The sequence below is a fragment of the Hyperolius riggenbachi genome, chromosome 10, assembly GCF_040937935.1.
Source record: "Hyperolius riggenbachi isolate aHypRig1 chromosome 10, aHypRig1.pri, whole genome shotgun sequence".
In the NCBI taxonomy this organism is placed as follows: domain Eukaryota; kingdom Metazoa; phylum Chordata; class Amphibia; order Anura; family Hyperoliidae; genus Hyperolius; species Hyperolius riggenbachi.
Window position 1 is genome coordinate 38,047,386 of NC_090655.1, and position 16,540 is coordinate 38,063,925.

The 16,540-nt window shown below is 42.4% G+C and overlaps 1 protein-coding gene across 3 annotated transcripts in view; it reads left to right on the forward strand.

Annotated features, from left to right (window-relative positions):
* Positions 1–16,540, forward strand: part of DNTT (DNA nucleotidylexotransferase) — a 614,660-nt gene that overhangs the window by 210,874 nt on the left and 387,246 nt on the right. For all 3 annotated transcript variants that reach the window (XM_068258688.1, XM_068258686.1, XM_068258687.1), the window contains exon 5: positions 4,108–4,179. In XM_068258688.1, the coding sequence (XP_068114789.1) occupies positions 4,108–4,179 (72 nt within the window). The remainder of the gene's footprint in view (positions 1–4,107; positions 4,180–16,540) is intronic.

The window sequence follows — 16,540 nt, forward strand, 5'->3', positions numbered from 1 at the left end:
GTTTACTCTCACTGCTGCGATTGTGGAATGTTTGCGATTATCGCCCATTGCAAAGGTGCTCCATTCAGCATTTTCCTGGCAATTGCTTCGCGATTATTATTCACTAGAGTGACATAAATAAAATTGAAGGGTTGACGCCAGCCGTCACAGGAAACAGAAGAGTGACTCTCCGCAGCTGGTCACCTGCTTTAATACTGGTCACTAAAGAGTTAAAAGTGACATCATCTGAGCCATACCCCCAAGCCTACAATTGGCTCAGACCCTCGTGGTATCATGACACGCAGAGTTGTTACTGCGCATGGCCTGGAAAGTCCCATGTTCCAGGCACCGGTCATGAACATAACTGATGTTTACAGAACAAGACTCCTATCTGTCTGTTCAGCGGGTAGATAAACTCTTTAACCTTGACTGGTTCTGTGTAAGGCACAAACACCCATGTTCCAGTGTTTCTAGAAATGCTGTTTGAAGGGAGACTTTGCACATCAAGGGCTTGATTCACAAAGCGGTGCTAACCTACTTAGCACGTCTAAAGTCTTTAGACGTGCTAACCAGGGTGCTAAGTAGGTTAATCAATTGAGAAATCCGTTGCTAACCTACTTAGCACCCTGGTTAGCACGTCTAAAAACTTTCGACGTGCTAAGTAGGTTTGCACCGCTTTGTGAATCAAGCCCTAAGTCTTTTAACTAAACTCAGTTTAGGTAACTGAGGCCTACGACTTCAATCATATAATACTTAAATTATAACATTACCTAATTTTTCATACTTTCTCAACTACTTACTGCTGAAAAGTTATTTTTTAGATAAGTTGATAAATTATCTACTGGGAGAAAACTCAAGAGGAGAAGTTAGTTGCATAAAGGCCAACGTGTCAGATGGCCACAGTACACGTAAACTGGTTTCTCCTGATCTGGTCATGCCTTCCTAAGACTCCCCATTTGGCGGATTCAGGGAAGGAGGGGTGGCAAATGGGACAAAGAGTTCCCTGCCCAGTGACATGCCTCTGTGCACCCTCAGCATGGCTCTCTGCCCCTCTGCTTTGTGCTGTCACCTCCCAAAAATGAGGACAATCAGCGCTGTTGCTGGCCCTACAGGGAAGCGGGTCCCTTGCAGGAGAGGCACTTCTTCCTCACCTCTGCCTCCTGCTGTACTGCCTCTCCCCACCTCCCTGTACAGTACCGAGGACTGCGTCTTTACCCCGGGGTCACTGTCATTTTTTTCAGTAAAACGGAACTATAGGATTAAACTCAATGAGAGTGGCAAAAATGGCTCTAAATTATGTGGCTTGACCCCTCCCCCCCCCTCCCCCACAGGACACATATCCGTAGCGTTCCAAATCTTATTAAATTCCTGTAGAGTACCAAATCTCAGAAAATCTCTGTACAGCATGAAATCTTATAGAGTCTGTGTAGAGAAACAAATTGAAGTGAATCTCTGTAGAATACCAGATCTCCATCAGTGCTGGGCGTAATGGAAAAAACTACGCTTACGGATCATTACGCGTAATTTTACGCTATTACGCATTACGGAATTACGCTTACGGCGTAGATATATATTTACGGTTCATGTCTGTAATTACGCATAGCCCTTACGCAATTACGCGTAAGAATACCGTAATGCAGGTTGTTACGTTATTGCCTTACGCGTAATTTCCTATTAGCAATTAATGCGTAAGGCCATGCTCCCAAGCGGAAAAGTTGACGCATGGATCAATGTTAGGTAGCCGCCGACTTTAAGGGTTAATAGCAAAGCCCCCTTAATTGCTTAGGGCCTCAAATTTGGAGAATATATTAAGGAGATCAGAAGGAATAAGAGGAAATTTTTTTTTTTTCAAAAAGACCTTATAGTTATTGAGAAAATCGATGTTAAAGTTTCAAAGGAAAAATATATACATGTAAAAACCTGCCGACTTTAACGGTTAATAGCAAAGCCTGCTTAAAATATAGGAACACCAAATTCCCAGGGTATATTAAGGGGATCAGTGGGAATAAGAGGAAAAATTTTTTTTTTCAAAAAGACCTTATAGTTTTTATGAAAATCGATTTTTAAGTTTCAAGGGCAAAAATGTCTTTTAAATGCGGAAAATGTCAGTTTTTTTTGCACAGGTAACAATAGTGTTTTATTTTCATAGATTCCCCCAAGTGGGAAGAGTTTTACTTACTTCGTTCTGAGTGTGGGAAATATAAAAAAAAAAACGACGTGGGGTCCCCCCTCCCAGACCTCTTTAACCCCTTGTCCCCCATGTAGGCTGGGATAGCCAGAATGCGGAGTACCGGCCGCGTGGGGCTCCGCACCCTGACTATACCAGCCCGCATGGTCCATGGATTTGGGGGGTCTTAGTATAGGGGTACTTGTACCCCTTACCCATTTCCTTTAAGAGTTAAAAGTAAATAAACACACAAACACTTAGAAAAAGTATTTTAATTGAACAAAAAACATAACCACGAAAAACGCTTACGGTGCATTTGTAGTGAATTACGATGCGTAATTATGCTAATGCGTAATTTCGGCCCAGCACTGATCTCCATTAATCTTTGTAGATCACAAAATATTAGAGAATCTCTGTTGGGTACCAAAACAGAACTGTGCAACTTACTGGATCTGTGTGGCATACCAAACCTCATAGACTCTTTGTAAAGCAACAAATTTCAGTGAATCTCACCACAAGCACCAAATGTTTCTGTATCTCTGTAGACCACCAAATATCACCAGATCTCAGCAGAGCACCACATGTCACTGGATCTCTATAGAGCACAAAAGTAACCGGATCTCTGTAGATCATCAAATGTCACTGGATCTCCGTAGAGCACCACATGTCACTGGATCTCTATAGAGCATGTAACCGGATCTCTGTAGATCATCAAATGTCACTGAATCGCTGTTTTTAGAGCACCAAATGTTACCAGATCTCTGTAGATCACAAAATGTCACTGGATCTCTGTAGAGCACCAAATGTTACCAGATCCCTGTAGAGCACCAAATGTCATTGGATCTCTGTAGAACACTAAATGTCTCGGATCTCTGTAGATCACAAAATGTCACCGGATCTCTGTAGAGCGGCAAATGCCACTGGATCTCACCTCTGTAGAGCACCAATTTCACTGGATCTCTACAGAGCACCAAATCTCAGAGAAGCTTTTTGCAATAGCAGTAATTCAGTGCAAGTTCTGCACATAACCCAGCATTTTCAGCACACCTGCATAAGTTTATTTGTTATTTTAAAGACTAGTGTAAATCAAACAAAATAGATAATTATAGTGCGCTAAATGACAACCAGATGTGCTGTTTAAGTTTTTATGGTTTGGGGTATTTTTTTGCCTTCATATGAAATAATCCAATTATACGCTTTGTCCTTTATATAGGAGCACAGTCTTTTTTATGTAGCTTTTTCTGGTTGTATTATTTTGAAGTTGCTCTGGTTATTTGTGCTTATGTTCTGTTAAGCAGTAAACATGTACACTGGTGTTGACTTTTGAATAACTCTTTAAAGAGACGCTGAAGTGAAAAAAAATGTGATATAATGAATTGGTTGTGTACTATGAATAATTACTAGAAGTTTAGCAGCAAAGAAAATATTCTCATATTTTTATTTTCAGGTATATAGTGTTTTTTCTAACATTGCATCATTCTATAATATGTGCAGATTACACAACACTCAGCATTTAAAATGATTCTTTCAGAGCAGTCTGTGAACTAATGACCTCTCCTCTGGCAGAGGAAAAGTAAATACTTCAATAACACTTGAGATAATAAAAGTCAGATAACAGCCCTCTCCACGACTTTGAAAGTCGTAGAGATTAATGGCTTTTTTGCATAGAGATAACTGGAGTTTCTTAACTCTTCCTGTACTGGAGACAGTTAGACTGATGTATCTGATCTTACTGTTTTATTTCTTAGCTGTACTACACATACAAATCATAATATCATAATTTTGTTTTTGCTTCAGTGTCTCTTTAAAAGAGCAATGAATAATGTGTGAACTGCAGACTGCTCATGTAAAGCATTATCTCATTTTATAAGGACAAAGGTGTGGAAGTTAAGAACCGGATGTGACAATCATCCTGAGCATGATTCTCTTATTAATTAACTTATTATGATTTTATTGACCAGGAGATGATTGAAGATGGAAGAAGCTCCAGAGTAGAAGAAGTTATCTGTTCGGAGAGATATAAATCATTTAAGGTAGTTATTATTATTTAGCAGTTCAAATCTGATTTCCCGTGCCTTAAAGTAGAGCTGTAAGTTATTTATTTTTATTTTTTTTTTAAAGTTCCAAACCTATGTCAGTAGGGGCCAAGGTCGGATTTATACTTTTTCTGCCCCAATGCCAATTTTCTTGCATCTCCCCTTCTTTATGCAACAACAGGGACGGAACTAGGGGGGGGGGGGGGGGTTGGGGCAAGCGGGTATCTTGCCCCAGGCGCAGTTTGTTGAATCCTTAAAAAGGCGTCAAAATTAATGGCCGTTTAGGCGCCAAAACCTGACCTTTAGGCGCCAAAACCTGACCTTGCCCCAGGCGCAACTTGATCTTAATCCGTCCCTGTGCAACAACCCACTCCTATTCTTTTTGCAGCCCCTATTCCATTTATGTATAGCAGCCCCTTTCATTTATATACAGATCCCCTGAGCAGCAGATCCCCTTTTCCATATGTTGCTTCTTATTTACAACTTTCATATTCCATTTGCAACCTCTTTTTCCATATACAACAAACACAAAAGCTGCCACTTGACCATCCAGAGGAAGTACCAACTTTGTGTGCCTACCTCAGTGTCCTTTGAGGTAGGCATATGCCAATAGAGGTTTCTTGTTCCTCCTGGCTATTGATAATGGGCCTTATATCCTTCTAGCCATGAGCTACAATGCTGTAAGGTCTGAGGGATCTCCTGCCTACAATATCAGTACCTATGTCCCACTCTCCTCTACACGCTTCACCCATGTGTTACATCCACGCTCAGTTAAGGGGTGAACAGTGTGCTGACTCAACATTCCTTTACGTGTGCAAGATATAGACACTGATGCCAGTGATGGACACTGATGAAATAGAAGGCGGAAGTACCACCAAATCAAACCAAACAAAACAGGCAATGATAAAGATAGTCCAGGGTCATACAGAGAAAGTTAAGTTGCCAAACTGGGGGATATCAGTGGTTAACCAAGGCAAGGTTTCAGTCTAGGCAGCAGTCCACAAGAGAAGTAATGTCCAAGCAAGTGGTCGGTCCAGGCAGCAATCCAAAGAGTAATCAATTCCAGGCAAAGGGTCAGTCCAGGCAGCAGTCCAAACAGCAGTCATAGTCCAAGCAAAAGTATCCCAATAGTAGATCAATCAGATTCAGCAGCTAGAGAAGCTAACACTATAACTGACAGTTAACTCTTGAGTACAGGCAAACTTTTATATTAACACTCACCAATCAGTGGCTGGCCACACACAGTATCCACCAATCAGATGCCCAGTCTCACTTGCTGGTATGCTCTCAAAGCAGACAGTTAGCTACTTCCCCCGGTGCCTGAGTGCGGAGGTAGAGCATGTTACCCTATACACCCACCTCCAGGAGCTGTCAGACCGCGTGCATGCACACGCTCCTGCAGAGATGCCAGGACTAACATTACAGACAGGTTATATTATGGTAGGGCATTAGACTATGACTATGGTAGGGATTAGATTGTGAGTTCCTCTGAGGACAGTCAGTGACATGGCTATGTACTCTGTAAAGTGCTGCAGGAGATGTCAGTGCTATATAAATACATCATAATAATATGGCAGTACATTAGGAAGCCGGAATTTAATAGGAAGTTGCGACGTCACATCAAGGTCACCCGGTGTGCAACGCTCCTGTGCGCCCGATTAACAGGATGCCACTGGAACTTGCTAGGCATGTGGCTACAATGGAACAGTGGCTACAATGGAAAAAAGTTCCAAAAGACCATGTAGTATTTCAGAGAATGGCAGTTAAAGTGACAGTAGTGCAGGAAATGAATTGATGTCTGATGTCCAGGGTCAAAACTAGAGGGGAGCCGCCCCTGTGACCGCAGGTGGTCCAGAGCTGTGGGGGGTCCCAACTACCAACCTTCCCTTTCTCCGATACAGGGGACTATACTTCAGATCAGGGGCTTAATTCACAAAAGTGTGATAACTCAGTTATCACGCCTAAAAACTCAGTTATCACGCCTAAACGCTTTGCACGTGCAAACTAGAGTGCAAATGACATAGCACCCTAGTTTGCACGTGCAAAGATTTTAGGTGTGATAACTCAGTTATCACCCTTTTGTGAATCAAGCCCCAGGTATTTGTGGCTACACTTGTTAGGGGTGTGAAGATCGTGATGCCACACTTGTTTTATGACCCCTTGTGAGATGGGCCCCAAGACTACTTTTTGTTAAAGATACAATTTTTTATCTCATCATCTCATCAGGTTATTTTCACTTCATGCTTGCTCCAGTAGCTAAGTAAGGGTTTCACACTGTCGATTGCAGGATGTTTACTGCCGGTCACCGCTCTCTTCATTAATTTGCTGCCCATTCAAGTGAATGGACGGTGCCTGTAGTGTGAACTCTGGACATTGTTCTTCTCTCAGCTTGGTGTAATTGCATTCTTAAAACAGAAGGAAATTTGCAATAATTCAGTTATAAGTGAACATTTATGGTTACCCACAATGCCCTACTGAATATGCAAATTATCCCTTTTTGCCCTTGTGAAGCCAAGCAAGCATCCAGAACCGCTGGTTTATAGCAAGCCTATAGCTTTAAGTTTTACACAGCCATATCAAACCCACATGTAGACAGCCTGTTTCGGACTTTTGGTCCTCTTCAGTACATGGCAGGGATTGATAAGGCTGTATGAAATAGGGCTTGGACGAGAACAACAGAGTAACCAAGCAGCTCAGGGTGACCCAAACTACTAGGAATGTATAGGGGGATAAAAGGAACCAAAAAGCCCTCCTACTAAAAAAGCAAAGCTTGGTGTAATTGCCTCTCAGCAGCGGCCACTTTGTTTCCTTGGCGCTGATACACATATGCAAACTTTAGTGCCTGTAGTGTTGTTTACCTGTGTGAACACCGCATTCCCTTCCTGAATTTTCCCATTGTTTAAGCCAACCCCGGAAGCAACATGCTGTTTCTGCTGCATCTCTGTGTCCCCCTGCAAGGTGAAAAATACCGGGAGCCACCAAAAGCCGCTGGAAGCTTTCAAATGATTTTCTGCATGCCCGCAGAGAAGCATTTGACCGACAAGCTGAGCAGATGCCTGTGTGAACCGGTCAAAGATGGATTAAGATGCAATAGGGTCCTATTCAAGGTGGTAACTTTGTCTCATCCTTGTGGTTCTTTTAGTTATCTGAAGTGTGAGAGGTATGAGAAAGTGGCAGCTGGGCAATAAAATATTATAAGAATGCACACCAAGAATCAGCAAATATACCGTATATACTCAAATACAAGTCGACATTGTGTATAAGTCGACTCCAATATTCAACCCTCTTGACCTATAATTTTGTATTGACTCAAGTATTAGTCTACCCAGCAAAGTTAGTGGCTGAACTTGGGAATCCAGGAAGAGTTAACAGCTGCACTTGGGGACCAGGAGGGGTTAAAGACTGGACTGCATACAGTATTGCAGCCATTACCCCCTCCTGTCCCTTAAGTGCAGCCAATACCTCCTCCAGGCCCCCAAGTGCAGCAATTACTCACTACCACCCTGAAACCCTTTCCACTGCCACTTTCCTTGTAAATTGCTGTGGCCAGGACTGTCAGACCTGTGTTTTCTTGGCATTTCCTTTATCATCACTTACCACTGGCTACATTGCTGCAAATGGGAATGTCACTAATAGTACACACATTAGTGTGCTCAGTGTTGCTCGTGACTCATTTATAAGTCGACCCCTGTACTTTTATTTAGTGAGTCAGACCTACATTTCTAGACTTATACTTGAGTATATACAGTAATCTAATAAGTCTCGGGTGCTGTATATAAGTAACAATCAATAGATATATAAAAAGACACGCACACCATGCGATTTCTAATGCAAAAGGGATATATTGTATACAAATAGACCAACAAGTTCAATCACAAACATGTAAACAAATTGCTGTGAAGCAAATATGCAATAAAAAACAAAGCTCAGCATCATCTGTAAGTTCAGCTTGAGTAGCAATATATATACACAGTGTGCAACAAATGCACAACCAGTAACAGAAGTAGGTATGGTGACTGCTGTAACTTAAACAAGATGTGCTGGCTAATGACATGTGAAAAGTTGCACAGAGATATATACAAGATTGACACAAAGTCCAGCATAGGCAGGCAGAGCAAGAGCTGGGCACAGACGCCGCTGCATTACCCAGACGCGGTGTTTCGGAGTGTCCTTTTTCAATGGGATAGGCAAAGGAGGCAACCAGAGCAGTGAGGCAGAGCGGTGAAGTCCTGGAGTTGAAGACGCTGCCAGCTGATTAAATACCGCACTATGCGGAAAAGGGAAGTGAGCCATCACAACGGGGCCGGCCCTGCAGCGTAATGACGTCACGCGACGTGTGTCGCCGCATCACCACCCTGCGCATTCAGACACCGCCCACCTCCAAAGTGGCAGCTGGGCCCCTCAACACCTGCTAGGACCTAGGCACCTGCCTTGGTTGCCTAGCGGATGATCTTGCTCTGGAAGCGGTCCTTAAGTTTATATTGTTTCAGAAGATAATCTGGTAGAATGTCACATTAAAGAACGCTTATAAGCTGGTAAATTCTCTCCTTATAGTCACATTTTACTTGCATAGAAAAAATATAAATTTACAGCCAGGTAACCCCCCCCCCCAGCGAAGAATAACGTTTGATTGATTCTACATTACATCATGGCCACCGCCGCCTTCTCTATGGCCATTTTCCCTGTTCTGTACGGTGGAATTAGTTTCGCCATAATTTCATTTCCACGTTCGGCTGATGTTAATGAAACTCCGCGGCGTCTTCTGATGGAGCCTAACAAAAAAAATAATACATCGAAAATAATTAAAAATAGCAGATATTAATCTCTTTTAATAAGAAATACAATAATACTTCTGGTGGAAATGTACCAAGCCTTTTTCTCCCAATAAGAATGGGCAGTATTGGAGTTAAATTACTTTCGAACATTGTCATTTTTTTATTACTCTTTACTACTAAGAAAATATTAGTTTCCAGACATGACAGGGAATATTGCATCCATAAAAGGGAGATTCATTGACTCTGACTTCAGGAACCGTCTGAAACATATTGAGAACACTAAATTTGCATCTGGTCGCCGTGGGACCGGCAAAAACTACTTTCAAATAAAATCTGATTGTGCTAAATGAATGATCGAATCATCACGGCTCTGCTGCTTATGTATTCCAACAGCTGGGCAAATAACGCTTTAAAGGGAAATACAGATACCATCATTTCATCGGATTAAGGAATCGATGTACTTTGAGATATACAAAAGCGACCTCAAAGTTCCCCAATCGGCAACAGCTATTATAATGTATTAAGGTCGCGGTTCACACCAGGCCTAAAAACGCTATGATTCAGCGGGGCAGAAGCGCAAAGACGGATCCCATTAAGTGGAGGGGGAGCGGATGTTCCGACGGGTGTAATTTGTCTGACTCCTCAGTTGCTGCGTATGCCCCACAGAATCAGTGCAAGCCTAAGGGAACAGACAGTGTCCATTATCACTAGCCTGTTTTCCCCAGATCTGGTTGTGTCCATGCTGCAACCGGCAGATGTCTACTACACTTCTGTATTAAATTCAACTGAGCGCCGAGCTGGTTATTTGGAAGCCTGATGCGAGTAGTAGCTGATAGAATGTAATGGTTGTAGATGATTGGCTACAACTATCAGTAGTTGGGCACCCAAATTTTCTATTAGTGTTTTCTATTAGGCACTTTTAGGGGGTTAAGGTTAGGCATTAGGTGAGGGGGTTACGGTTAGGCTCCGCGGGGATGGAGAGGGTTAAGATTAAGCATTAAGTGGTGCGGAGGGGTTAAGGTTAGGTACCTCGGGGATGGTGGGGGTAGGGTAAGGCATTAGGAGGAGGGGTTAAGGTTAGGCAGTGAAACAGGAGGTTTAAGGTTAGGATGGGTGCCAGATATTTTACTATTAGTGGCTTATCCTGGTATCCACTGCGATAATACGTACTTTGTTTTCCCCTTCTGTTCCTGCTCTACTCACCTTTCTTTGGTGTTTTCTGCTGCCATTGGCGTCCTCCTGCTGACAGTCACTGGGCTCAAGGACAAATGCCAGTGTTTACCTGTTGGAGTCCCTGCAGAAGCATAGGACTTCCACTAGGCTGCAAAAAGACCAGTAAAAATTCTCCCTAGCACCAGGGAGGTTTTTCATTGGTTCATTGCAAGGCATGGTTCCCATTGCAGATCAGGTATTTTAAGCACCGCGACCGAGTCTCATAGATGCCAATGTTAATTATCAGCAATCAGGCGGCCAGCCAGTTATTTGGGCACCCGATGGGAGTAGTAGCTGTCAGACTGCTACATAGAATAATCTTGATCGCTCTCTATCTGTAATTTAGGCACCTGTAGGTAATTAGGCTGAGGCAACTTAAGGAAGGGGGGGAGGTATTCAGGGTCAGGCATTAGGTGCGGGGGGGTTAAGGTTAGGCACCTTCGGGGATGTTAGTTCCCTCCGGGGGGGGGGGGGGGGGGTGAGTGGTTAATGTTAGGCACTTTCACCGGAGGGTTAAGATTAGAATAGTGACCAGAGGGGTGAGATAAGGGTAGTGTCGAGTAAGCCAATATTTCACTCATATTGGCTTATCCCAGCACCAAATGAGGGTGGTCTTGCCGCAATACATACTCTCCCATTGCTCTTTTGCAATCCAATGGAGTGTTAATATCTTGCCAGACACTACAACAGGGCATGGGGCATCCGCTCAGGATATGCTGTGAAATTAACCTTGTGCATCCAGTGTAGTGTTGACCTTGACTTACTGATTTTTCTTCCGTAAGGAGATGCAAGAAGCACTTCACTGCCTATTGTTTACAAATTGCAGACAATGAAGGGTGAAGAGCTAGTGTGAGTAGTGGTGTACCACATTAGTGGTTTCCCCTTCAGCAAAGCACTGAGCTACTGTAGATTCTAGTTGGCTGACCATTTCAGTAGACCCCATGACAACTCCTTCTTGTCCTACCCTCCCCCCTCTGTAGACAAGACATGTAACAATTATATTGTGCTTTTCTCCTGGTGGACTCGAAGTGCTTCAGCTGCAGCCACTAGGGGGCGCTCTATAGGCAGTAGCAAGACAAGACAAGACAAATAACATTTATATTGCGCTTTTCTCCTTGCGGACTCAAAGCGCCAGAGCAGAGCAGCAGCCACTAGGGCGCGCTCTATTGGCAGTAGCAGTGTAAGGGAGACTTGCCAAAGGTCTCCTACTGAATTAGTGCTGGCTTACTGAACAGGCAGAGCCGAGATTCGAACCCAGGTCCCCTGTGTCAGAGGCAGAGCCCTTAACCATTACACCATCAGAGAATCTAGCCCAAGGACTCCCTACTGAATAGGTTCTGGCTTACTGAACAGGAAGAGACAAGATTTGAACCCAGGTCACCTGTATCAGAGCCCTTAAAGAGGAAATAAATATGACAGCCTCCATTATTCCTCTCAGGTCAGTTGTCCTTTTAAGAGGAACTCCAGTGAAAATAATGTAATAAAAAAGTGCTTCATTTTTACAATAATGATGTATAAATGATTTAGTCAGTGTTTACTCATTGTAAAATCTTTCCTCTTCCCGATTTACATTCTGACATTTATTACATGGTGACATTTTTACTGTGGGCAGGTTATGTAGCTGCTGCTAGCTGTTTTGGCCGTTGAAGACAGCTGTTAACAGCTATTTCCTGTCTGTGAACCTTGTTACATTGTGGCAAACTGTCAAAAGTACCTCGTCCTCAGAGCTTCTTGTGGGAGGGGTTTCAGCACAAAATCAGTCATACAGCGCCCCCTGATGGTCTGTTTGTGAAAAGCAATAGATTTCTCATGTAAAAGGGGTATCAGCTACTGATTGGGATAAAGTTAAATTCTTGGTTGGAGTTTCTCTTTAACCATTACACTATCCAGCTCTGTAGAACAGAATGAGCTGCTCAGCAGAAAGCCAACCAGTACATCTTTACACTGATCTTGGGCAAACTGTCACCTGAATCTATCACAATTTTTTTTTCTGGTGACATTAACCAAAGCGTTTATAATAAAACTAATAGGCACATCAAAATTTAAAATGAGGTTCACCAAAATGCTAATGATGTGCCAATGTGTAACTATGACTGACAGTTCAAACATTGCACACCACACATGCAACAAGTGTCATCGCCGTGGAGACCGGATGCTGGGACAGTTTATCGCAGGTAGTTGCAGGGCAGAGTATTCCATATGGACAGGATAGTGTATTTAATAAAACTGCTGACATTTACAAGTAAAACTTTATGGACAGCATTCGTTAAACTGTATGAGGTAGTTACCATTTTTTATGGTAATTACCACTATGTTTTACTGTTTTCAGCTCTGTTCATTTATTAGAGCAGTTGCTATGGAAACAGCACATTTGGTATGTTCGGTCGGTAAATTACCTCATGGATGCAGTAAATGGCTTGTTTAATCAATTCATTAAAATGTCACAAGCTCTATTTACCTCGCCTATCACAAGATTTTTTACCACAGACATTAACCTGCCAATAATGTATAAAGAAATGCAGTTCTAATCTGTCCACATAAAGGCCACTATGCCAACTTTCTTAACCTTCCCAGCGTTCAATTTCCCCAGGATTTCTGTGCAAACAGTGATAACATTTATTTTTTAAACTTTTTTTTTCCTGTAACTTGCTAAAATGTGTCAAGCAAGGGTCTAGTATACAGTGCAGGAGAGTATTGATGTGTATGCATGTTTATACTGTTCACAGCATGTTTTTTTGAACGGACATTTCTGTCCATACCGCTAGGGAGGTTAAAGGAAATATTGAATGAGGGGAAAAAAAAGTTGAGTGGTACTTACACGGGGCTTCTTCCAGCACCTTCAAACTATCTGGAAGGGCCTCACTGTCCTTCCGAGCCACTTCATTTTGCCGCTGTCAGCCCTGATAAACTCCACAACTGGCTTAATCGCAGACCACTGTGCATGCGCAGATCTGGCTGAGCGCCTCACCACTGGGTGCTTTTGTGGCTGTGAAAGTTCTGTGCATGGATCACTGAGTAGAAAGACAAGTACTTTCAGGCACTGCAGCGGATTGAATTGTATTCACTGTTCAAACTTTTAGTTCGATCACAATATGTGATTGTGGTGTAGTTCAGGTAAATACATAAGTCACAAGTGGTGATTCTGTGCTACAGTGACATAAATGACATTTCTGTATGAAGTAGATGTCCTACCATATCCTAGGTGGTTGGCGGTGGGTGCAGGGCAAAAACGGGTAGCCTAACGGCTGTTTCGTGCTTCTTGGAACAGCCTTGGAAGAAGCACCGCCGTGCGAAACGGCTGTTAGGCTACCCGTTTTTGCCCTGCACCCACCGCCAACCACTAGGATATGGTAGGGCATGTTGAGCGTCTATTAACTCATTCATGAGCACGCAGTTGTTTGCAAACTAGGTGGCATCTTTGTATCTCCCATTCCTGATCCCCAGATGAAACTCACATAAACGATAGTAATCCTTACAGTGCTAGCCATTGCTATCTTCTTGAATTGATCAAAGTTCTGTGCATGGGCTGACATGGTAGCATGATCGAGGAGGTGCGCATGAGGTGTCAGCGGCACAATGGAGGACACAGAGGGACCTCAGATTCTACAGGGGGCTTGAAAAAGCCCTGGGTAAATAACATTCAACTTTATCCGCATGGGAAGGAGGCCCCCCCCTTAAGTAATGAAACTCTTAAAAACAATAAAAAGCTGTTTCTCATGTTATACCTGCTTCATCAGGTCTATACTACATCAAATGTGCTAAAGATTGGCTCAGGGCGCAACTTTTCCTCTCTAATTAACTGCTTGCCGAACGCGTCACGCCAGTGGACGCGGCTGCGGCGGGAGCCCCAGGACCGCCTAATGCTGATCGGCTTAAAGTCCTGGGGCAGCAGTTTGCAGGAGATCGCGCACGCATCTCCTGCTCGGGGGGCGGAGCTCCGCCCCGCCTTCAGTCACCGAGCGGCTATGGCCCATGCGTGTATGTATGTATGTATGTGTGTGTATATATATGCGTGTGTGTGTGTGTATATATATATATATATATATATATATATATATATATATATATATATATATATATATATATATATATATATATATATATATATATTCTATTTTAAATATTTAATTATTATTATTATTTTTTTTTTTTTACAATCCCTCCCTCCCAGTCGGCCAATCATGGCGATCGGCTGTCACAGGCTTCTGCCTATGAGAGCTGATCTCTCTTGTCTCCCAGGGGAACAGCCTTGTCACACGGCTGTCCCCAGTACAGTGCTGCTGCTGATCGCAGTACTAACAGTAAAGACGGCGGTTTCGCCATCTAAGTCTATTAACAAGGCTTTCCCCCTGAGGGACAAGAGAGAGATCGGCTCTCATAGGCAGAAGCCTGTGACAGCCGATCGCCATGATTGGCCAGCTGGGAGGAGGGAGGGATTGTAAAAACAAACAAACAAAAAAAAAACCGGGGGTGGGGGGGGTCGGGAATCAGACCCCACCAACAGACAGTTCTGTTGGTGGGGAGAAAAGGGGGGGGGAAATCACTTGTGTGCTGTTTTGTGCAACCCTGCAGCTTGACCTTGACCAACATGGATTAACATGACTGAATGCCACAGAAAAAATATAACGTTAGCATGGACACACTGACTGATGTACACGATGATGATAACAATAATATTCGTTTACCAGTTAACTCCTGGCAATTTTGACATTCCAGCTGTGTTGCTAGTAATACAGCAATAACTTTTTCATTACTTATGCCAGCTAAGGGATATATACTGTACATACAGGTGAAAACTAAAAAAATTAGAATATCGTGCAAGTCCATTTATTTCAGTAATTCAACATAAAAGGTGAAACTGATATATGAAATAGGAACCATTTGCAGGTGTTTTGGATTGATTAGCAGATTAGAGTCTGACACTTTGAGCCTAGAATATTTAACATTTTCACAATATTCTAATGGTCTGAGATTTTGATTTTGGGGTTTTCATAAGCTGTAACCATACTCATCAAAATTATAACAAATAAAGGCTTGAAATATCTCCCTTTGCATGAATTAAGTCTATTTCCTATATCAGTTTTACTTTTTAAGTTGAATTACTAAAATAAATTGACTTTTATATTCTAATTTTACAAGTTTCACCTGTATTGTTTTTTCCAGGGCAAAATAGGCTTTCTCTAAAGGGAATCTGTACTGTCCGATTTGTACAATAAAAAAACATACCAATTGAGTCACTGTGATCTCTTGAATCTCACTTTGCCGTTCCTGCCCGCTCCCAGCCGCGATCCTGGCTTTTAATCGCCAGTTTTAGGCAGTGTTTACAAACAAAAAACATGGCCACTAACAAGGAAGTGATCTTTGTGTGTATATGTATATATATGTATATATATATATATATATATATATATATATATATATATATATATATATATATATATTACACATACACTACTATTTATATATATCATGTTATAGTATACTGCAAGTTTTTATTACATAGTGAATTATCTGCGCTCCAGTCTGGGATTCTCATGGTTTCTCAGCATGTGACAGGCAGCCTCCCCCCCCCCCCTCACAAACTGCGTCACAGACAAGCTGAAACTGAGAGCAGAGATGCTGTCTGTGAGGAATAAACAAAGTGCACAGTAATGAACCTAGAGGGGGTGTGGAGGGGGCGTGCATAACTTGTATTTATTACAACAGAGGCAGCCCATTCCTCCCTGGGTTGACAAAGAAAGGAAGATTCGATATATTACAGAGACAGTGCAACTAAAAAAGGCTGCAATAATCCAGACCACATTAGAACAGGTATAGGAACTTATAGGATAGAAGAAATAAGGCTGAAAATGTTATAGTCTCTTTCAGTAATATTCATCTCCAAACCTTATTCTATTTCAAAGGCATTTTACAGGGAAAATAGAAATGCAGAAAACACTTTTTCACACTTCACGCGTCCTATTTTTGCTATAAGTGCTATAAAGCACCTCAAATTATATTGTTTGCCTCTTCCCGGCTAAAATGATGCCGCATATGTCCTATTTCATTACTAGTTTGGACTATGGTGGATCATCATCCCCAGCTTGCCTGTCGTGTGTAGTGATTGGATCTGACTGCCATCTATGGGGAGCTGGTGCAAATAAAGTAAATCCTGAGACTCGCCCATGAAATGATGGACTAATCCAAAACCTGTCAGTCAGAGGTTTAGAACAGTCTTATTAATACTACCTACTGTAACTGACAGCTAAAAAGGGAAAATGGGGTTAATTCACAAAGCTTTTTTGAATGATCTCACAATTTATCTCTCCATAAGTGACTTAACTCATGATGTATCTCTCCTTCTCTATCCTAACTCAAGATTTATCTTTCCT